This window comes from Musa acuminata, chromosome BXJ3-4, assembly GCF_036884655.1.
Source record: "Musa acuminata AAA Group cultivar baxijiao chromosome BXJ3-4, Cavendish_Baxijiao_AAA, whole genome shotgun sequence".
In the NCBI taxonomy this organism is placed as follows: Eukaryota; Viridiplantae; Streptophyta; class Magnoliopsida; order Zingiberales; family Musaceae; genus Musa; species Musa acuminata.
In genome coordinates this window covers 35,351,602-35,373,845 of record NC_088352.1, presented here as the reverse complement: position 1 = coordinate 35,373,845, position 22,244 = coordinate 35,351,602, and the positions used below count along the sequence as shown (strand labels likewise).

The 22,244-nt window shown below is 40.1% G+C and overlaps 1 protein-coding gene across 2 annotated transcripts in view; it reads left to right on the top strand.

Annotated features, from left to right (window-relative positions):
- LOC103977852 (mechanosensitive ion channel protein 1, mitochondrial) overlaps nt 1-22,244 on the top strand; it is a 38,072-nt gene that overhangs the window by 9,709 nt on the left and 6,119 nt on the right. For both annotated transcript variants that reach the window (XM_009393608.3, XM_009393531.3), the window contains 2 exons: nt 18,125-18,396; nt 19,924-20,024. In XM_009393608.3, the coding sequence (XP_009391883.2) occupies nt 18,125-18,396; nt 19,924-20,024 (373 nt within the window). The remainder of the gene's footprint in view (nt 1-18,124; nt 18,397-19,923; nt 20,025-22,244) is intronic.

Genomic DNA, 22,244 nt, shown 5'->3' with positions numbered 1-22,244 from the left:
AGAAACGAGGAAGCAGCGGCGAGCGGCGACGGCGGCAGCGGGAAAGGGAAAGGGAGCGGAAGGCGCGAGCAGCGGGAGGCCTCGAGGGAGGCGTGAGCAGCGAGAGGGCTCGCGGGAGGCGCGAGCAGCGACAGCGGCGAGCAGCAGCAGTGGGAGCAGTGGCAACGAGCGACGAGATCAGGATCGGGATCGAGAGCGGCAGCGGCAGCAGGTTAGTGTTGGGTTAGGGTTAGGGTTGGGGTTATATCGGTTTAGTTGGTTCGATTGAACCAACTAACAACCGAACCAGACCTAAAATTCTGGTTCGGTCGCCTTGGTTTACCCAGGCGCTCGCCCGAAGCGCCCAACGCCTGGGCTCGGGCGAGCGCCCAGGCGGCGCCAGTTTGAAGCGCGCCGCCTGGGACATTAGCGAGGCGCTCGGGCCTCGCCTCGCCTCGCCCGAGCGCCTAGGCGAGCGCCCGAGCGCCTTTTGCAATCACTGATCGAACCAACTAAAATCGATATAAGTGAGAACCCAACCATAACCCTCGCTGCTGTCGCTCTCGATCCCGATCTCGCTGCTCACCGTTGTCGCTGCTCGCAAACGCTTCTGTTGTCGTCGCTCGCCGCTGTCGCTGCTTGCAAACGCTGCCTCTGTCGTCGCTCGCGCCTCTCGCTACTCGTCGCTCCTGCTCCCGCTGCCACTGCTTGCCGCTGTCGCTGCTCACAAACGTTGCCCCTGTCGTCGCTCGCGCCTCCCGCTGCTCGTCGCTCTTGCTCCCGCTCCCGCTGCTCGCCGCTGTCGCTGCTCGTAAACGTTGCCTCTGTCGCCGCTCGCGCCTCCCGCTGCTCGCCGTTGTCGTTGCTCGCAAACGCTGCCACCGTCGCCGCTCGCGCCTCCCGTTGCTCGCAGCTTTTGCTCCTGAGTACAGGGAAAGTTTCTTGCTCAAGTAAGGCTCTGGTGTTTTCGACCGATGCCCTGCAAGAGCTTAGTTCTAGCGAATATATAGAAGAAGAGGATAGAACCGGGTACTCATTGGGCCCCATCGCATTCTTATCCTCTCCTCTAATATTGCTAGACTTCTTGCAGAAGGAAGGAATATTCCTTCAAGCCATTATTACTAGCACTATGAGCGGCTCCCCGAGGCTCAGCTCTTTTTCTTAGTGACTAAGGAGGCTAAAAAGTCTATGCTTGGTCCACTAGGTCTGTCTTTTTCTGGCGGCTAAGAAAAGCTTTTGCGCTGGCTGTCTTCAGAGGCTGAAGTTTGTTGTCCTCTGCGTTACGTCCTTTACTAGGGATAAGGCATCTTCCAGCTGTTGCTGCTGTTGGATGATGACCGGTAACCAATCCCTGTACCAATTGTCCCTTCCTCCACTTCTTTTCTTGTATTCTTTTGTTTTGATTGAGTGGATGTTGATGAATTGCTGGAGCGCACTGACCGCTTGTCTGGAGGCTTCTTTCTGGATCGCTCCAAGTCTTCTTTCTGATAATCCCATTTTGTTGAATGAAAGTCCTCCACGTGTTCCGGCTGTGATCTTATCCAATTCTTGTTGGTACTGTAGGAGGAGGTCACTTGATTTATCATCTGACTCAGGTGAGCCAATACCCGAGCATTGGGCTTGGCCTGTACTTCCTGGGTGGCTTCTAGGATCAGAAACAGAGATTCGCTTGGCCATCCTGCAACCAAAATATTGATTAGTCTAGATAATGAATCAGCCAGGACATTACTTTCTCCTTCAATGTGTTCAAATTTGACGTCCACGCCGCTCCCCGTTATATAATCTACGAAGGCCATCCACCTGACTCTGGAAGGTTTGTTCTGAGATGACTTGTTGAAGAAGCTTATTATGGCCTGACAATCCGTTCTTATAATAATCTCCCTTTTGTCTAGGAAGTATATCTTCAGAGCTTCTAGAGTCTTCATAACGGCGTGCATTTCGGCATCAATGGTGGATTTGATCGGGCTGAACTTGCCACTGGCATATGCACATATTTTTTTCAGTGCTTTTGGGATCATACTTCTGTTTCTTCCACTTACAGATCCCTCCCCATCCTTCCATACATCCATCTGTCTCTAAGATTATGAAGCAATTTTCAGGGGGGACTTCCAAATCCGGAAGGTTTTGCACTAGGCCTTTGATCTTTCTGATCAACTTCCAATCTTGCTCATTCATTCGTTTTTCTCCCGTTGGGCTTGTTTTTGAATATAACGGGCTTAGGAGTCTGCCCAAATTGGGTATATAATTTCTGGCGTAGTTTAGAATACCCAGCCATGACCTAAGGCCTTTCTTTGTGGTCAAGTCTTCTTCTTTGTATTCTGCAATCTTCTTGATAATGTGGGGCTGGAGCTTTATTTTCGAATTTCCCAAAATTGCTCCGAGGAATTCAATTTCTCTTACCGCTATCTTCATTTTTGTTGGACTCAAAATGAGTCCATTCTCCTGGCATATCTCCAACATTTTAGCGAGATGTTGTCCATGCTCCCTTTCATTTTCTGAAAAGACTAAGATGTCATCTATATATACTGCAATGAAATCTTCAGTGCCTTTGAAACAGTTGTCCATTTTCCTTTGAAATACCGCAGGAGCATTTTTAAGGCCGAATGGCATTGCCAACCATTCATATAATCCCTCAGGGACCCAGAATGCAGTCCATTCAATAGATTCCGGGTGCATAGCGACTTGGTGAAATCCAGATTTCAAATCAAATTTTGAATAAATTTTGCTGTTGCTAACCTTTTTGAGAATCGTGTTGATACCCGGAAGGCTGTATTGGTCTTTTTCAGTGATATCATTGAGTCTCTTGTAATTGAAGACCATCCTTTCTTTTCCTTTTCTTTCTATTCCTGTTATGGGGTCCACCGTTGTTCCTGAATTGACAATTATTGCAGTTGTTCGGTGCTTACTTTTGCTAGGTCTGATGACCCCAATCTCCAGTAATGCCTTTACGTGCTTAGAAAAAGCTTCTTTCGCTTGCGGTGTTAGATGCTTCAGGGGTTTGTCTTCTACTGTGAAATCCTGATTTTTGATTTCCAATTTGCACATTATCTTGTTTTTCTTCCAGTGTTTGAGGGGATCTTCCCCAACATATCCCTGAGCCTTCAATTGGTCTAGTAGGCTTCCGAATTTAGCCCTTATAATTTCATGACTTTGTTGGGCTTCTGCTGAATATAACACTGATTCTTGTATTTGTATGTAATCATCTTCTTCTAAATCCAATTCCTCTATTGCTGGGGCTGCTGAGATGTAAGGTAGAGTGTTAATAGTCGTCAGATTCTTATAGAATGTAACAGTGTTACCTTCTATCCTTACTCCTCCTTGCATGGCTCTTATGAAATTGCAGCCTATTATCATCTGGATGTCATCACCGAGCTTCATCGGGAACGCATAGGTGTATGGGATTCTGAAGCTGTTATTTCCAATGGTCATTTTTCCTCCCCTTAATTTTTTATTGGCGGTAGTTTTGGAGGTAATCCCACTGAAGTGAACTACATAGGGATTTTCTTCTAGCGCCAGCTTTGGTACAGCCTTTTCATCTATGCAACAGGTTGTGGCTCCTGTGTCCAGTATTGCATTTATTTCAAAAGGAGGAATATTTAAAATTTCCATTTGTACCTTGAGGTTGAAGAGCATGTTCTTGGACTTCCTTGATCCTCCTGTTTCTCTTGTCTCCATAGAGAGGATCTTTTGAGTTTCGTCTTCTAAGAGGACAAAGGCCTCTTCATCTTCTTCATTTTCTTCAGCTTTTCTTTTTCCGAGCTTTTGTATTTCTCTTAGTAGATCTACCTTTTCCAGTCGTAGTTGATCTACCTCTAGTATTTCTTTTTCCAATTTTCCATATTTCTCTTGTAGTTCTGAAAGCTCCTTTTTCAGCTGAAGATTCTCTTGTGCTGTTATTATAGCTTGAATATTTATTTCCTCAAGCTCTTTGGACTTTTGCTGTTCAAACTCGACTGCTAGCTTGAGTCTTCTTATCTCTGCTTCACAGTGATTAATAAAGTCTTGCTGAGTTTGAAGCAGGTTCTTTGGTTCATACCTTGGTGGTTCTTCCATCATGATGGGTGTTCTTTTGTCAAAATAGTAGATACTGCACATTCCGCATGACGTTATCTTGCATAGGGGACAATGTCTCCTATGCCTCCTTTGTGATTTTCTTTTGCAGCACTTGCATTCTTCCAGTGTTGGTGGTAGTTCAGTATTGATTTCCCATATATGCCTGCATTCCGCTTGTTCCTGGGAAACTTGTATTCTTGCCCTGTAGCCTGTATCTGGTCCAATCCACCATGTCCTACTATCTTCTATTAAAGCAAAGATTTTATGAGTAAAGGAGTGAATACCATGTTGTAGGTCTTCAATGTCCTCTCCTTCCGAAATTGAGTATATAGCATCGCTTTGATTTTCTCCTTCTTGAACAGATAATATCTCATAGTCTTCAGGGATATTAATTTGTTCAAACATGGCTACTCTCTTAATGTTCTTTCTGTCATTAGGACATTCCCTTGCAAAGTGTCCTTCTTCGCCACAGAGATAGCATTTGCACTTCTTATTTCTTAGTAAATGCTTCCTCTTTTCAATCCTTGCATGGGAAGAATGGGGCTTTCCTTTGTATGTAGTTGATCTTCTCACCCCGTATTTCCTTTCCGGTTTATTATAATATCCCGGGATAGGGATTTCACTGCAGAAAGATAGGTCTTTCAGTGCTCGTCTGAAGGCGGCATCTTTGCATTCTGCCTCCAGATATTTGTAGGAAAATAAAATCCTTGGGATTACTCCTATAGTGTTCCCTCTATACTTGGTTTCGAATGCTTCTTTAATTCTTTTTCCCAATTCTCCTGGCATCTTGGACCATAATTTTTCAGATAATTCAGGTCCTAAGAACATTCTTCCTGTTTTGGATGCCAATCGCATATAATCATTTAAGAACTGAATGATATATTTGAGGTTAGTGCATGACAACCTTTCAAGATCACGGTAGGCTTCTTCCTGAGCCGTGGTAGATCCCTGGAACGGATCTTCTAATATAAAAATTGTTCTTAATTGGGAAAGAATATTTTGCGTACCTCCCGTTCCATCTGCATTGGCTATGAGTAATTGATACTCCTCTGGGTATGCCATTCTCCATTGGATCCATGCCAATTTCTCAGCCTCCCCGAGAAGATTTTCTATGAACTCCATTTTTGCTAGGGGATCTGTGAATCCTTGTAAAGATACTAAATTTTTTGTTATAGATTCCCATCTCATAAATACCTCGTCAAACATACCCAATTGGGAAGGGATTATGAAGATTGCTCCCTGTTGCTGAAAAGCTGAGGGAAGGTTCCAGGCTTCAGAAAAGCTTTTGGCTTTGAACCTTGGTCGTCTCGAGCCTCCTTCGTATTCAGGTCGTTGACTTGTAGATTCAATATTTACCGCTGGAGGGTAGTTTACTGGCCCCATTGTTGAGTCTGCTGGTGGCCTGTAATTTGAGATGGCGGATGATGAGTATACCTGATGTGACAGTTTTGCTAGTTGTGGGTATTCCATAACTAGGTCCTCTTCTAGCCCTGCCGCAATTAATTCCTTCTGAGGTTTTTGTGGATACGGCATTTCTACTTCCTTATTTGAAGTGTAGATGTTTTGGAAGTAAAAGTTTAGATCCTTTTGCAGTTCTTCTGCCTCGTTTTCTTCATCACTGGAAAGTTGAATGTTGACGGCTATTGTGTGACTTCGTATCTCTTCTTCGTCACTGAACGTTTCATCATCAGCATTGTTGTACTGGATCCTACTGGATGTTGATGCAGCTTTGTAATTTTCAAAACTGATCGAAATTCTCCCATCGATCAGGTTTCGGCTCCTGAGCTCAACAGGTTGCATGGGAATCGAGACCTGCGTAGGCCTGATCATCCAGTCTCTTCCTCGAATTTCTGTTGTGGAGTACCTCCTACCTGGCAAAGCTCTTACGCCATGGCTTGTTAGGTAGTCCACCACCCCTGAAATTTCATATGCAAAGGCGACATTCGGGGTATTTGAAAGTCGCCCTACCAATCCCCTGGTGATTAATAAATTGGCCTCTCCATTCTGCCATGTATCATAACCATGGGTTAGTATTGAGAGTTGTATGTTACGGTAGAAATCTCCTACCGTCATCATGGTGTCTGGTACCACGTAGACTAATTGACTCCCTCTAGTCAGGTCTACTTCCATAGTTGCAATGATGGACCTGTCGTCAGCCCATCTGTTGTCGCGGAACACCAATAGTGCTAGTGTTCCTTCTTCTTGTCGGTGGAGTGTCTGGATCCTTGCTTGAAGGATCCCTAGATGAATGTATCTCATCCCACTCCGGATCAGTTGGTCAAAACTTCGTTCTTGTATAAAAGCCCTGTCTTCCTGGTTATTTGTGACCAACATGGCTTCTTCAGACCTGTGTGTGTAGACCCTATGATGTACATCATCTCTTCTTGAATGATATAGCACCTCAGCAGGCGCTATTGTAGCCCTTTCCCTCATAGATAATTGTAGTTGTGCTTGAGGGTCTATCTGTTGCTCCAGAATTTGTATATTTGGGTTCGTATTTCTGGAGATAAGCTGCCCGAGTCGCCTTCTGGCGTTGAATATTCTCCTCTGGTTCCTCCGGTAATTCCTGATTTGGTCTTCCACGAGAGGAGTTGATGTAGACACCTCTTGAGTTCTGGTAGTCATTTCCTTGCTTCTTGGAAAATTTTTATGGGGTCTTTGAAGACCAGAATTTTTCCTTTTGCCTCTTTAGGTCTTTCCGAAGGACCCAAGTTGAGGTTTGCTAGTCTGGAGATGAGTTCGTCCGGTACTACTTGGGATTGTATGGGTTTTGATTGTTGCAACTCCCGTATTGTCTGTAGTTCCGTTCGTATTCCTTTTATGTCCTCAGCTATCTGTATTAAAAGTTGTATTTGCACGTTGTGCTGTTTAATTACAGCTGTCTGGTGGCTGAGAGTTCCCGGACAATCACTGGTTTTAAGAAAACCGAGTGACGGGGGATCAATGGATTCAGTGGCCTTAAGAGCTTCTTTGTAGGATTCGGTACTCCTTGAGGATATGTGGCTCATCCAAAAATTTGCTTTTCTATTTTGGATAGTAAGATTTCAATCCTTTGGAGTTTTTGATCGAGGTTTCGTGAAAGCCGTAAGGCTTCTTCTTCAGTAAGCCTGGATTGCTTAGTTATTTCAAACAACAGTTTCTGAACTTCAGTTTGGGTGAGAGGCTTATTTTCAACAAATAAGGAGGTCAATGTTTTTACTGAGGATTCAAGCCTTTTAATCCTATGCTCAAGGTTTTGGTTTTCTTCAAGCAGGAGCTTAAAGTTTCTTAGATTTACTCTACTTGAGAGACAAGTTCGGTCGTAAATAACTGAAATATTGTGGGCAAGTTCCTTTTGGGTAGGTTTTGAAGTCTCGGCTAGATTTAAGTAATCAAGATGGGAGGTATGAGAGTCGGTATACCACTTTTGAATAGATTCTTCCCAAAGCTTAGACATATACTAGATATGCATGAGCTTAATCCTACTTACTTTCTTAACTTTAGAGGGCTTGCGTCAAAGGTCTTACTGCGGTTCTCTGACCTAATTGCCTTCCTCGGGCTCCTCACAAGTTCAGATTGCAAGAGAAATCAATTTCATCTGACTCAGGTGAGCCAATACCCGAGCATTGGGCTTGGCCTGTACTTCCTGGGTGGCTTCTAGGATCAGAAACAGAGATTCGCTTGGCCATCCTGCAACCAAAATATTGATTAGTCTAGATAATGAATCAGCCAGGACATTACTTTCTCCTTCAATGTGTTCAAATTTGACGTCCACGCCGCTCCCCGTTATATAATCTACGAAGGCCATCCACCTGACTCTGGAAGGTTTGTTCTGAGATGACTTGTTGAAGAAGCTTATTATGGCCTGACAATCCGTTCTTATAATAATCTCCCTTTTGTCTAGGAAGTATATCTTCAGAGCTTCTAGAGTCTTCATAACGATGAATGAAAACAATTGGTACAGGGATTGGTTACCGGTCATCATCCAACAGCAGCAACAGCTGGAAGATGCCTTATCCCTAGTAAAGGACGTAACGCAGAGGACAACAAACTTCAGCCTCTGAAGACAGCCAGCGCAAAAGCTTTTCTTAGCCGCCAGAAAAAGACAGACCTAGTGGACCAAGCATAGACTTTTTAGCCTCCTTAGTCACTAAGAAAAAGAGCTGAGCCTCGGGGAGCCGCTCATAGTGCTAGTAATAATGGCTTGAAGGAATATTCCTTCCTTCTGCAAGAAGTCTAGCAATATTAGAGGAGAGGATAAGAATGCGATGGGGCCCAATGAGTACCCGGTTCTATCCTCTTCTTCTATATATTCGCTAGAACTAAGCTCTTGCAGGGCATCGGTCGAAAACACCAGAGCCTTACTTGAGCAAGAAACTTTCCCTGTACTCACCTTTGTGCCCAAACTTTTGTAAGCAATTTAAGCTTTCTCTAGTTTCTTTGTGCCCAAACTTTTCATTCTCTGCTTTCATTCATTGTTAGTTCCGCTTTTCATTCTACATTCATCGTTCCGCTGTTTTCATTCACTTTCATTCTGGTATCAGAGCTTCTATTGTTTTGATATAGTCTCTTACTTTGCTTATGATATTAATGCTATATATACATGAAATTGATTTCTCTTGCAATCTGAACTTGTGAGGAGCCCGAGGAAGGCAATTAGGTCAGAGAACCGCAGTAAGACCTTTGACGCAAGCCCTCTAAAGTTAAGAAAGTAAGTAGGATTAAGCTCATGCATATCTAGTATATGTCTAAGCTTTGGGAAGAATCTATTCAAAAGTGGTATACCGACTCTCATACCTCCCATCTTGATTACTTAAATCTAGCCGAGACTTCAAAACCTACCCAAAAGGAACTTGCCCACAATATTTCAGTTATTTACGACCGAACTTGTCTCTCAAGTAGAGTAAATCTAAGAAACTTTAAGCTCCTGCTTGAAGAAAACCAAAACCTTGAGCATAGGATTAAAAGGCTTGAATCCTCAGTAAAAACATTGACCTCCTTATTTGTTGAAAATAAGCCTCTCACCCAAACTGAAGTTCAGAAACTGTTGTTTGAAATAACTAAGCAATCCAGGCTTACTGAAGAAGAAGCCTTACGGCTTTCACGAAACCTCGATCAAAAACTCCAAAGGATTGAAATCTTACTATCCAAAATAGAAAAGCAAATTTTTGGATGAGCCACATATCCTCAAGGAGTACCGAATCCTACAAAGAAGCTCTTAAGGCCACTGAATCCATTGATCCCCCGTCACTCGGTTTTCTTAAAACCAGTGATTGTCCGGGAACTCTCAGCCACCAGACAGCTGTAATTAAACAGCACAACGTGCAAATACAACTTTTAATACAGATAGCTGAGGACATAAAAGGAATACGAACGGAACTACAGACAATACGGGAGTTGCAACAATCAAAACCCATACAATCCCAAGTAGTACCGGACGAACTCATCTCCAGACTAGCAAACCTCAACTTGGGTCCTTCGGAAAGACCTAAAGAGGCAAAAGGAAAAATTCTGGTCTTCAAAGACCCCATAAAAATTTTCCAAGAAGCAAGGAAATGACTACCAGAACTCAAGAGGTGTCTACATCAACTCCTCTCGTGGAAGACCAAATCAGGAATTACCGGAGGAACCAGAGGAGAATATTCAACGCCAGAAGGCGACTCGGGCAGCTTATCTCCAGAAATACGAACCCAAATATACAAATTCTGGAGCAACAGATAGACCCTCAAGCACAACTACAATTATCTATGAGGGAAAGGGCTACAATAGCGCCTGCTGAGGTGCTATATCATTCAAGAAGAGATGATGTACATCATAGGGTCTACACACACAGGTCTGAAGAAGCCATGTTGGTCACAAATAACCAGGAAGACAGGGCTTTTATACAAGAACGAAGTTTTGACCAACTGATCCGGAGTGGGATGAGATACATTCATCTAGGGATCCTTCAAGCAAGGATCCAGACACTCCACCGACAAGAAGAAGGAACACTAGCACTATTGGTGTTCCGCGACAACAGATGGGCTGACGACAGGTCCATCATTGCAACTATGGAAGTAGACCTGACTAGAGGGAGTCAATTAGTCTACGTGGTACCAGACACCATGATGACGGTAGGAGATTTCTACCGTAACATACAACTCTCAATACTAACCCATGGTTATGATACATGGCAGAATGGAGAGGCCAATTTATTAATCACCAGGGGATTGGTAGGGCGACTTTCAAATACCCCGAATGTCGCCTTTGCATATGAAATTTCAGGGGTGGTGGACTACCTAACAAGCCATGGCGTAAGAGCTTTGCCAGGTAGGAGGTACTCCACAACAGAAATTCGAGGAAGAGACTGGATGATCAGGCCTACGCAGGTCTCGATTCCCATGCAACCTGTTGAGCTCAGGAGCCGAAACCTGATCGATGGGAGAATTTCGATCAGTTTTGAAAATTACAAAGCTGCATCAACATCCAGTAGGATCCAGTACAACAATGCTGATGATGAAACGTTCAGTGACGAAGAAGAGATACGAAGTCACACAATAGCCGTCAACATTCAACTTTCCAGTGATGAAGAAAACGAGGCAGAAGAACTGCAAAAGGATCTAAACTTTTACTTCCAAAACATCTACACTTCAAATAAGGAAGTAGAAATGCCGTATCCACAAAAACCTCAGAAGGAATTAATTGCGGCAGGGCTAGAAGAGGACCTAGTTATGGAATACCCACAACTAGCAAAACTGTCACATCAGGTATACTCATCATCCGCCATCTCAAATTACAGGCCACCAGCAGACTCAACAATGGGGCCAGTAAACTACCCTCCAGCGGTAAATATTGAATCTACAAGTCAACGACCTGAATACGAAGGAGGCTCGAGACGACCAAGGTTCAAAGCCAAAAGCTTTTCTGAAGCCTGGAACCTTCCCTCAGCTTTTCAGCAACAGGGAGCAATCTTCATAATCCCTTCCCAATTGGGTATGTTTGACGAGGTATTTATGAGATGGGAATCTATAACAAAAAATTTAGTATCTTTACAAGGATTCACAGATCCCCTAGCAAAAATGGAGTTCATAGAAAATCTTCTCGGGGAGGCTGAGAAATTGGCATGGATCCAATGGAGAATGGCATACCCAGAGGAGTATCAATTACTCATAGCCAATGCAGATGGAACGGGAGGTACGCAAAATATTCTTTCCCAATTAAGAACAATTTTTATATTAGAAGATCCGTTCCAGGGATCTACCACGGCTCAGGAAGAAGCCTACCGTGATCTTGAAAGGTTGTCATGCACTAACCTCAAATATATCATTCAGTTCTTAAATGATTATATGCGATTGGCATCCAAAACAGGAAGAATGTTCTTAGGACCTGAATTATCTGAAAAATTATGGTCCAAGATGCCAGGAGAATTGGGAAAAAGAATTAAAGAAGCATTCGAAACCAAGTATAGAGGGAACACTATAGGAGTAATCCCAAGGATTTTATTTTCCTACAAATATCTGGAGGCAGAATGCAAAGATGCCGCCTTCAGACGAGCACTGAAAGACCTATCTTTCTGCAGTGAAATCCCTATCCCGGGATATTATAATAAACCGGAAAGGAAATACGGGGTGAGAAGATCAACTACATACAAAGGAAAGCCCCATTCTTCCCATGCAAGGATTGAAAAGAGGAAGCATTTACTAAGAAATAAGAAGTGCAAATGCTATCTCTGTGGCGAAGAAGGACACTTTGCAAGGGAATGTCCTAATGACAGAAAGAACATTAAGAGAGTAGCCATGTTTGAACAAATTAATATCCCTGAAGACTATGAGATATTATCTGTTCAAGAAGGAGAAAATCAAAGCGATGCTATATACTCAATTTCGGAAGGAGAGGACATTGAAGACCTACAACATGGTATTCACTCCTTTACTCATAAAATCTTTGCTTTAATAGAAGATAGTAGGACATGGTGGATTGGACCAGATACAGGCTACAGGGCAAGAATACAAGTTTCCCAGGAACAAGCGGAATGCAGGCATATATGGGAAATCAATACTGAACTACCACCAACACTGGAAGAATGCAAGTGCTGCAAAAGAAAATCACAAAGGAGGCATAGGAGACATTGTCCCCTATGCTCGCCGCTGTCGCTGCCGTTGTCGCCGCTCGCGCCTCCCACTTCTCGCGCCTCCCACTGCTCGCCGCTCGCCACTGCTCGCCGCTCGCCACTGCCGCTATCGTCGCTCGCCACTGTCGCTGTTGTCGTTGCCGCTTCCTCTTTTCTCAGTCAGCAGGCTCAGCACCCCTTTACACTTCCTTTTAACAGTATACATATACTGTATACTGTTAATATTATTAAGTTTATTTAAAATAATTAATTTTTAATACTGTTAATAGATTAATAATATATTATTTTGATTTTAATACTATTAATTTTTATTTATTTGAAATTATTGCTAGGTTTCTTAATACTGTTAAGTTTATATCTTAGATTTTCTTAATTTAATAGCATATTTTTATTTAAAATTTTAAATAATTATATTTATTAATTATATTATATATTTTTATATTTTAGCGCCTCGCTTCGCTCGGGCGAGCGCCTAGCGCCTCGGGCGTTTTTGGACCTTGGAGCCTTTTGGCGCCTAGCGCTTTTTAAATCATTGATTTATTGATACATTGTATGCCATTAGTGCATCAATGTGGTGATGATCGTAAGTTGATCGTCATGAATTATATTTGTCCAAGGCAACTCCTAAGGCATGTATTGGTGAATGTTTGAGCTTCTACTTTCGCTACCGATCTGTTGCTCCATATCGTACTGTTGCACAGAGAAGTATGACTATCATCGAATTATTGTTGGCTATATGATTCTCCATAATACGATGACTGTGAATACGATAAGCTTCGTTCTGTGTCTACATCATGTAGGCTCTATCGCATCTGCTCAAATTCATCCACTGCCTTCCTCTTCTTCTTCCCCTTCCGCGCATAAACTTAACCAGTACCTTATCGAGTTTCGTGATCTGAATCTTGGGTGGCATGTGTAAAATATTGTTCCTCGGTCCATGCACCACCCTCAAGTTGTGTAGACGAGACCAATGACTATTCGACGTCGTCACCATCATCCGTCGAGGCACTGCTGTCCATGTTGCTGTCATGTCTCTGGACCGAGCGAGTTGATGATTGCGATTGTGAAGGTGTCTCATCGCTCGACTCGATTCTTTCCAACGATGTGACTGATGTTACTGTCTACCCCTTTGCCTTTGGACGCTGGGCAGACGATTATGATTGTTGGGTGTCTGTAGTTCCTCGAGCAGTTTGACTCGATGTTGTTTGACTCCTGCCATATTGTGATCGAGGGGGATTTTCCACTTGTTGGGATTGTGCTTCCTCTTCTTCCATTGCCTCGGTGATAAATGCGAAGGACGTTGAGGATCTCCCACCTAATTAAGTAGAGGAGCGTCTTGGTTCTCTGCCGCTTCGACCCACTCTAACATCGGCTCTGAATCTTCGTTGTAGAATTTGAGGTCGATGAGATCAATATCTGGTTCCTCTAGCTCCTTATCCAGCTCAACACATCGTAATCTTAGCCGCATGTTATAATGAACATATACCAGTTTATTTAACTATCTATAAGAGAGTTTGTTGCGGACCTTTCTGTGAATCAATGTAAACGTTGACCAATTACGTTCGCAACCACTGGATGTCGTCATCTTTGAAAGTACACGAACAACAACCTTCGTTAAATGTGGTGCATTCCCTCTAAATTGTAGCCACCACTCGACTACAAAAGGATATAAATAAGATTTTATTAGCATAATAAATAACTAATATAAAATATAATTGATAATCAATATGTGTAACTTTTCCTCACCAGGATCCATAATGTAACGACACGATACAGCTACAACGTCGGAGGATGAACCAACTGTTTCTCGGAATAATCAATTATTCATAAGAGCATCGGTTGCATCAGCAGAGTTTAACAAAAGTTGATATATAACATTTCGTAGTGTCATTAATAAATCATTTTGTGTTCCGAGATCATATCGATATTGAATTATCGGGTTTAGATAATACGCTGCAAGATATAATTTTGTTAGTATGCTTTTTTATTATATAAAAAATAATAAATTAAATTATTCTGAATATAAATTTACCTACATTATGGATATCTTGATCTATATGAACTTCAGTCTGACGATCAATGATCTGTACGTATTCGTCGGTCTTAAAATCATCTTTGAATACTTTCTTGATCTTATCTCTTGCTGAAATCAGCATATATTTACGATACGACATCTATGGACGCTTGTTCATATCGACCTTACGGAGAACAATATAAAGTGGTTTCACACTTTTTATAATTTTAACCATGGTCTCCCAAAATCTAGAGGAAAGAATGAGCTTTTCTATCTTCTTTCCATCGCTTATTCTCGAATATATGGAATCATACCACTCTTGTGAGGTGACCATTGCCTTCAAGCCATGTCTTTTTTGCTGTAATGATTTTAGTGCGCTAAAATTGGTAGCAAATTGAGTGACTCCAGGTCGGAGTATCTCATTGTTTACATACTTTTGCATTAAAGAGTAGATCCAATGATGATTATATAAAAACTTTGTAATTGATTGTGCTCGAGCTACACAATTTTTGATCGCGTCCAGCTCATCAATATCCTTTAACATTAGATCTATGCAATGAGCTGCACATGGAGTCCAAAATAATGTTTCTATTTTTCCTATCAATTGCAAATCGACCTTCTTGAAATTCTCTCCATTGTCGGTTATTATTTGGACAATATACTGTGGTCCAATCTCCTTTACGACGGTGTCCATCAAGCTCTAAATGTAGTTTGCATCTTGGATATTTTCAGAAGCATTAATTGATTTATGAAACACTACCTTTCTGTTTCAATAAACAAGAAAGTTGATGATACTTATTCTTGTTGGTCCTGTTCAACTGTCATACATCAGTGTCACCCCATATTCGTCCCATTGCCTCTTGAAGGTTTTGATCCAATCCTTCAGTTCTGCCACCTCCTTATCTAAGTACATGTCGTGAATCTCTCTCGGTGTTGGAGGTTCGATCCTTATGCTAGATTTTTAAATAGATGAGACCATGCTCTGATAATATGGACCTTGGGCTGTGTTGGTTGGAATCCTGTGAAAGTTGAATCATTTTGAAATTGCCTTCCCAATATCCCGCTTCTTTTCTTTTGTATATGCATCATCAATCCGTGTCTGTTTCACTGTTTATGGGGGATAGGCTTGATCAATATCAATAATATCTGGTGTGGACCTCCTGCCAAGACCTCTCATGAAACCACGGAGTCCACCATGCCTCATGCTACTAGTTTGGCCTAACTGAGGAGGAGCAGTTGGTTGCCTTATGTTGGCTGACCTCTGGATTCCACTACCACAGTACCACTGCCATGCTCCAATTGTGAGTCGGGTCGTTGATGCCTCATTGCTTCATCGATTATATACTGATGCTCCAATGATGCACGAATCATAGCTATGAGATCCGGGTCAACTTTATCGCTGCGACCCTCATACTGATCATAAACTAGTTCTTGTGTAGTTCTACAGTATTTTTCCTCAACTTCTTGTCTTCTTTTTTAATGTATCTTTCTTTGCTTGTTGTAGCTTACTTTAAAATAATTTACAGATCTTCGATGGAACCTTCTTGCATTTTATAACATCGGGATACTCATCGGCCAAATGCATGTTCACCCGAGTTATTCCTCCACCCTTGTCAATGTAGTCACAATAAATACATTACCAATGATGACTGTTCCCATCTATCTTTTGGGCATGAACCCAAGCATCATCATGTAACTGTTCCTTTACTGTCTTGACCATACCAAATTTAAATCAAATAAACTATAAAGTATACACATGTTGAATTGACCTAATATCGATCAAAAACCACTAATCACAGTATTAAATAATTTTATTAAAATATAACTAATCTTATTTTACTATCATAAATATGTGAAACACATAAAAAAATATTAAATACGTTATTTTGATCCAATATACATCAAATTATGATAAAATCATAAGGAAATACACTAGTCACACGATTAACATAGTTAATTATCCATTAATTACTTCTCTTTCAACACTATAAACATGTCAAACACCCTAATGAATATTAAAGACATTGAATTGACCTAAAATCGATTAAATTTTGATTAAATTATCATTAAAATAATTAATTACAACATTGAATAACTTTAATAAAACCTAACTAAACTTATTTTACCATCATAAATATGTGAAACATATAAAAGAAACATTAAACACATAATTTTGATCCAATATACATCAAATTATGATGAAATCATCAATAAATAAACTAATCATACGATTAACATAATTAATTACTTCTCTTTCAACACTATAAACATGTCAAATATCTTAATATGTATTAAAGAAATTGAATTGATCCAAAATCGATCATATTTTGATTAAATCATCATTAAAATCACTAATTACAATATTAAATAACTTTAATAAAACTTAATTAAACCTATTTTACCATCATAAATATCTTCAAATATTTAATATGCATGAAATATAAATATTTGATATATTAAGTGTCTAATTTCGAATTAATCAATTTTAAACACACTAAATATAATATTAAAGATCTTAATTACTCTCTAATTAAAGAAAGAGAATACATACCTCTTGATTAAAAAGTTTTTCCTCTTAATCCTTCCAAATTAACCTCGATTCAATTCACAAATCATTACTTTGTAGAGTTTAGGAGAGTGCAAATGTGAGAAAAAATGAGTTTGAGATAGTTTAAGAGAGTGAGAGTGAAATGGAGTGAAATAGGAGGGAGGATGGGTTTAAAAACCCATGAGAAAGGACTCCAACGGTTAACGGTTAATTTGACCGTTGGAACATTGTTACAGGTCGGTAACGGTCCTGTACTAGGCGGTAACAATCGAAATTTTGATCATTACCGCCCGATATAGCCCCGTATCATCCGATACGAGACGATATCCAGCATTCCGCTCGGTAGCGGGCGGTTCGCGTGCCGGTTTGCTGGCGGACTGGTACGTACCGCCCATACCAGGTGGTAATATTCGAAATTAAAAACGTTGCTATGAACATTTATAGTCAAGAAAAGACAATATTCTGTTCTGAGTTTGTGTAGTTATGAACCATATGCAAGAACCTGATATGCATGAGAAGAAAACTCAGGGATGAGATGGACTTATTAATGCAAAGGAACAGAGATCAAGAATATTGTGCTAAATGCTATTTTAATTATGGTAATAGGGGAGCTAAGAGTTAGAAGAAAAAGACACAAGGAAATTTAATATTGAAGTTGCATGATCACAGTTTGTATAGGAGCGAGGAATTTACAACTCAGAAAAGTACAGAATTTATTCTGAACTCATTAGTAGAAAGCATATAAGATAATAGAGGAGCATACATGTTTATACATAATTTGAACACATGTGAAATAATGGTGCTGACATGATGAGGTTCGGAGCCATGTTACGGGAAGAAAAATTAAGCATGAGTCAGAAAAATTAATTGGATCACCATTTTAAGAGAAGCAATTATTAAAGGGTAAGTATATGTGGTAAGCATTACCACATTTAATCTTAGAACTTAGTGTAACTTTGTAAAACGGGAAGCCAAGGGCTAAGATGGATAAAAGAGTACATTAATGCAGTAGAACATTTGTTGGTTGCACAGATGCAAGTGGCAATTACCAAATGATTCATTCCTTCTCATTATTCATGAGTTCATTTGTCATTTTTCACATAATTTTTTGTTCTTGTCAAGGTTGTTCATAATGCTTCCTACTATTCGGCCCTTCTTATGTGCTAGGTACAAGCAGTCAATGTAACTTCTTAGGTGGCTTATAACCTATTTGTTTCTGTCCTTTTACTCCTGATATATGTACTTTGGGAGCTTGCTCTTGATTGAACTGTGACTCTACCATCAGATTTAGACAGAATGATTAACCATGTTGAGAAATAAAAAAATATTATTTAATCTTTCGTCTAATCAGTTTTGTGGAGAACAATTTTATTTTATTTATTTATGAAATGGCTTTGTAGATATTTAGCATAATGATTTTAATTTTTATTCTACGCTACAGAGGTATCATGATTGCACCAACTGCTACAGAATATCTATCACAAGCATGGAGAGGAGCAGTTGTTCTTTCTTTCATCTGGTTTCTTCATAGATGGAAAACCAACTTCTTTGCTAGGGCTTTGACAACCCAGGCCATCGGAGGGCTTGATCGAGACAAGCTGTTAACACTGGAGAAGTTGTCATCCGTGGGATTAATTGTACTAGGAGTAATGGGCTTTGCTGAAGCAGTAGGTGTACCATTGCAATCTATTGTTACTGTTGGTGGCATAGGAGGTATGATTACATTTGGATAAAATGCTTTGCTTTTTCCCCCTAAACCATCAATATTTTGTCATTAGTATCTATATGCCTGTGTCATTGTATTAATGATGTTATTTTAGCTCTTTGTACCTTTTCTTAACATTTTAAAGTCTTACAACTGCTAGAGATGCTAATTTTTCAGTGCCAATATTTTGTGCAGCATGCGTTTAATGAAGAAGTTTTCTAGATCATCTTTATTTCTAGTCTCAATTAGATTATAAGTGGGTCCAGTTTAGGTTGCATACTTGTAGTTAACCTGAATCTGAATCCAAACCCAGGCTGACCTTCCCAAAACACTATCTTTGCGGATTGGTTAGACAAAGAAACTAGTTGGTTCAGATAGCAATCTTTATTTCTAGTCTCAATTAGATTATAAGTGGGTCCAGTTTAGGTTGCATACTTGTAGTTAGCCTGAATCTGAATCCAAACCCAAGCTGACCTTCCCAAAACACTATTTTGCGGATTGGTTAGACAAAGAAACTAGTTGGTTCAGATAACAATCCACTTTTGAATGAATTAAAGTGACACAAGAGTCCACATCTCATCACATAGATGACATGATACACCAGCCGAAATAGTATATGTTGGCACATACTGGCTTCTTACCCTTGATAGAGCTCGGTGCTAGGGAAAGACTTGTGTAGCCAACCTCAGAGTTGGCTTGTTATTGCTTGTTCCTAGTCTTTGACTTCAGTCCCTAATTTTATGTAATAATTTCATGATTGTGCATGTTCTCTACAATTTTTTTTTTGTGATTGGTATGTTATTAATATTAGCAAACTATTTTTTTAAACTAGGTAATTTTAATTAAGGAAATTTCCTGTAGCAGTGTGCAGTAAACTCTCATCTTTTTTGTTCTTTTTTTTTGGCTGGAATTGACACTTGGCAGGCCCTCTTGAAACTGATCATGTTTTAGATGCTTGACTGATTTATTCCATGTCTAATTGCTTTGCAATAGAATCAATTTATATAGCTGAGTTGTTTACTGTTGTATAAAATTAAATGTTTTCTATCATTGGATAATTTATTCTATCAATTTGATCATGAGAAGGTACTTTCTTATAGGTAATGAATGTATATCCATCATAGATGAAACACAACTCAATAAATAAGGAAAATAACCATCTGGTACAAAGTGGTATACCTCTTGTAGGCATGGCTTCTCTGGATTTTTGTGTTTAATTGTAGTAGGTTAAGGTAACTGCTCACAAGTACATATCTTGCTGCCTCCAGAGTATTCACTAGTCTAGCTTCTAAATGGTAACCATGTTACAGAAGTAACTGCTACAAATACACACACTGGCATATACACAACGCAGGCATGTGCGCTCGCACATAACTTTCCTCTTGCTGAATTTATTTATTTTATTATGGTAGACAATCATTTTTATAGAATTCTTTAGGTATCTATTGATAGATGATGTCCTAATTTTTATATATTGTTTATTGTATATCATTCTTTAAACTCTTGGATAAAGATTTAGTTAACTTTTTCAACAGGTGTGGCTACTGCTTTTGCTGCTAGAGACATTCTTGGAAACTTGTTTAGTGGCCTTTCTTTGCAATTATCGAAGCCTTTTGGAGTGGGCGACAATATTAAAGTATTTACATTCTATTAGTTGTTTTGTATATATATTTTCAATCATAGTAGATCATGATTGTTAGTAATGCGAGTAGTGCCATGACATTCACTTTGAGTATCTGGCCCCACCTATAAAATTAATACAGGATAGCATTGAGCCATTGAGGCACAGTTTTGACCTGATCTTTGGAGTACTGCTGTTATAATGATATTGGTAGGATTTTTTGTACTTTCTCTTTTGAACTAGACTTGTATTTGTGTTGATCATAGAAATGGAGAGAGATGTTTGGAGTGCAATGTATCTGCTGGATGCCCCTTGCATTGAAACGAGAAAAAAAAAAAAATCAATTTTAGCAATGTTTTATGCATTTAAAATGTAGGAAATTTGGAACTAATATAAAAATAATTTTGGGTCTAGTTATGAACATTTTGAGGCAGATGCTTAATTTTGCAGGAAATGATAGAAGTCATGTAGTAATCTCTACCTATGCTGCTAATGCTAAATTGAATTTACATGCACATGCCCAGTAACCTTCTCTACCTACTCTGCTAATGCTAAATGCAAGTTACATGCACATGCCCAGTAACCTTTTCTAGCTACTCTGCTAATGCTAAATGCATATGTACATGCACATGTCCAGTAACCTTCTCTTCCTACACTGCTAATGCTAAATGCAATTTAACTGCTTTTATTTTAATATTATTTCATTTCCATTCAAGTATTGATCCTAGATATGAAATGGTCGCTCTCTTTGAACACCTCTATTTCCTTATAACCTCGCCTCAATAAGTATTCCCAAATTTGTCACCTTACATTTGCACTAAAGAAAAATAAACTAGTATCCATCTTTTGTTGTGATAATGTATCTTTATAGAAAATTGTGCTACTGAACTCATGTTGCACAAAGTGTCACCTAACTCCATTTCTCATTGTTTGATAGGTTAAAGGCAACCCTGAAATTAGAACCAGGGTTTGCTGTACCGAGCTGTATTGCTTGGTATTTGTTATTGACCTATATCGATCTGTACTGCTTAGTAATTGTTATTGACTTGTACCAATACCCTGAAATCGGCTTATTTTGAATGGTCAATTTGACCGTTTGAACCATAGGAAAGGATTTTTAAACCTTTTCCTCTACCACAGTTGTCCGCCCAGTGTGCAAAGGCGAAGACAATGGCATCAGTCACATTGTTGGAAAGAAACAAGTTGGGTGATAAGATACCTTATCAATCACATCCAACAACCTGCTCGGTCCAAAGACATGGCAACAACATATACAACAATTCCTCGATCGATAATGGTGGTGACTCTGAGGAGTCCATTGTCCCATCTACACAATTTGAGGGTGGTGCATGGATAGAGGAGAATATTTTACACATGCCATCTAAGATTCAAATTATGGAGCTCAACGAGGTATTGACCAAGTTTATATATGGAAGGGGAAGGAGAAGGGGAATGGGAAAGGGAAGGCAACGGATTATTTTGAATAGATGCGATAGAGATTACGTGACGTAGACACAGAGTGAAGCTCATTGTATTCACAGTCATCGTATTATAGAGAATCTTACGAGCAACAGTAGTACGGTGATAGTTGGTCATACTTTTCCGAGCAGTAGCACGACAATCGATCATATGATACAAAGCATCAAATTAGTGGCGAAAGTAGAAGTTCTAACATTTTCATGCTTTGCACTAATATATGCCACAATCGTCCTTGCCTTAGGAGTTGCCTCGGACACATGGTTCACGACGATCAGACTACAACCATCATCATATTGATGCACTAATGACATACAATGTATTAGTATACTTTGCAGGGTTTGCAATACCATACCGTATCACCCAGTATGGGCAGTATGTATTGGTCCGCTAGTAGATCGGCGTGCGGACCACCCGTTACCTGGCGGTATCAGGCATCTGACCCCGTATCGAGGCGATACAGGGCTGTACAAGGCGGTAACGATCGAAATCGATCGTTACCGAATGGTAACAGTTCTCTAACGGTCAATTTGACCGTTGGAGGCCTCAAGGGTTTTTAAACCCTTTCCTCCTATTTCAATTCATTTCACTCTCACACTCTCTTAAACTCTTTCAAACTCATTTTTTCTCATATTCTCTCTCTTATTCTCATATTTTCACTCTCCAAAACTTAACAAAGCAACGATTTTTGGATTGATTCAAATTTAGGAGGTTAATTTGGGAGGATTAAGAGGAAGAACGATCCATAACGGATCGAAA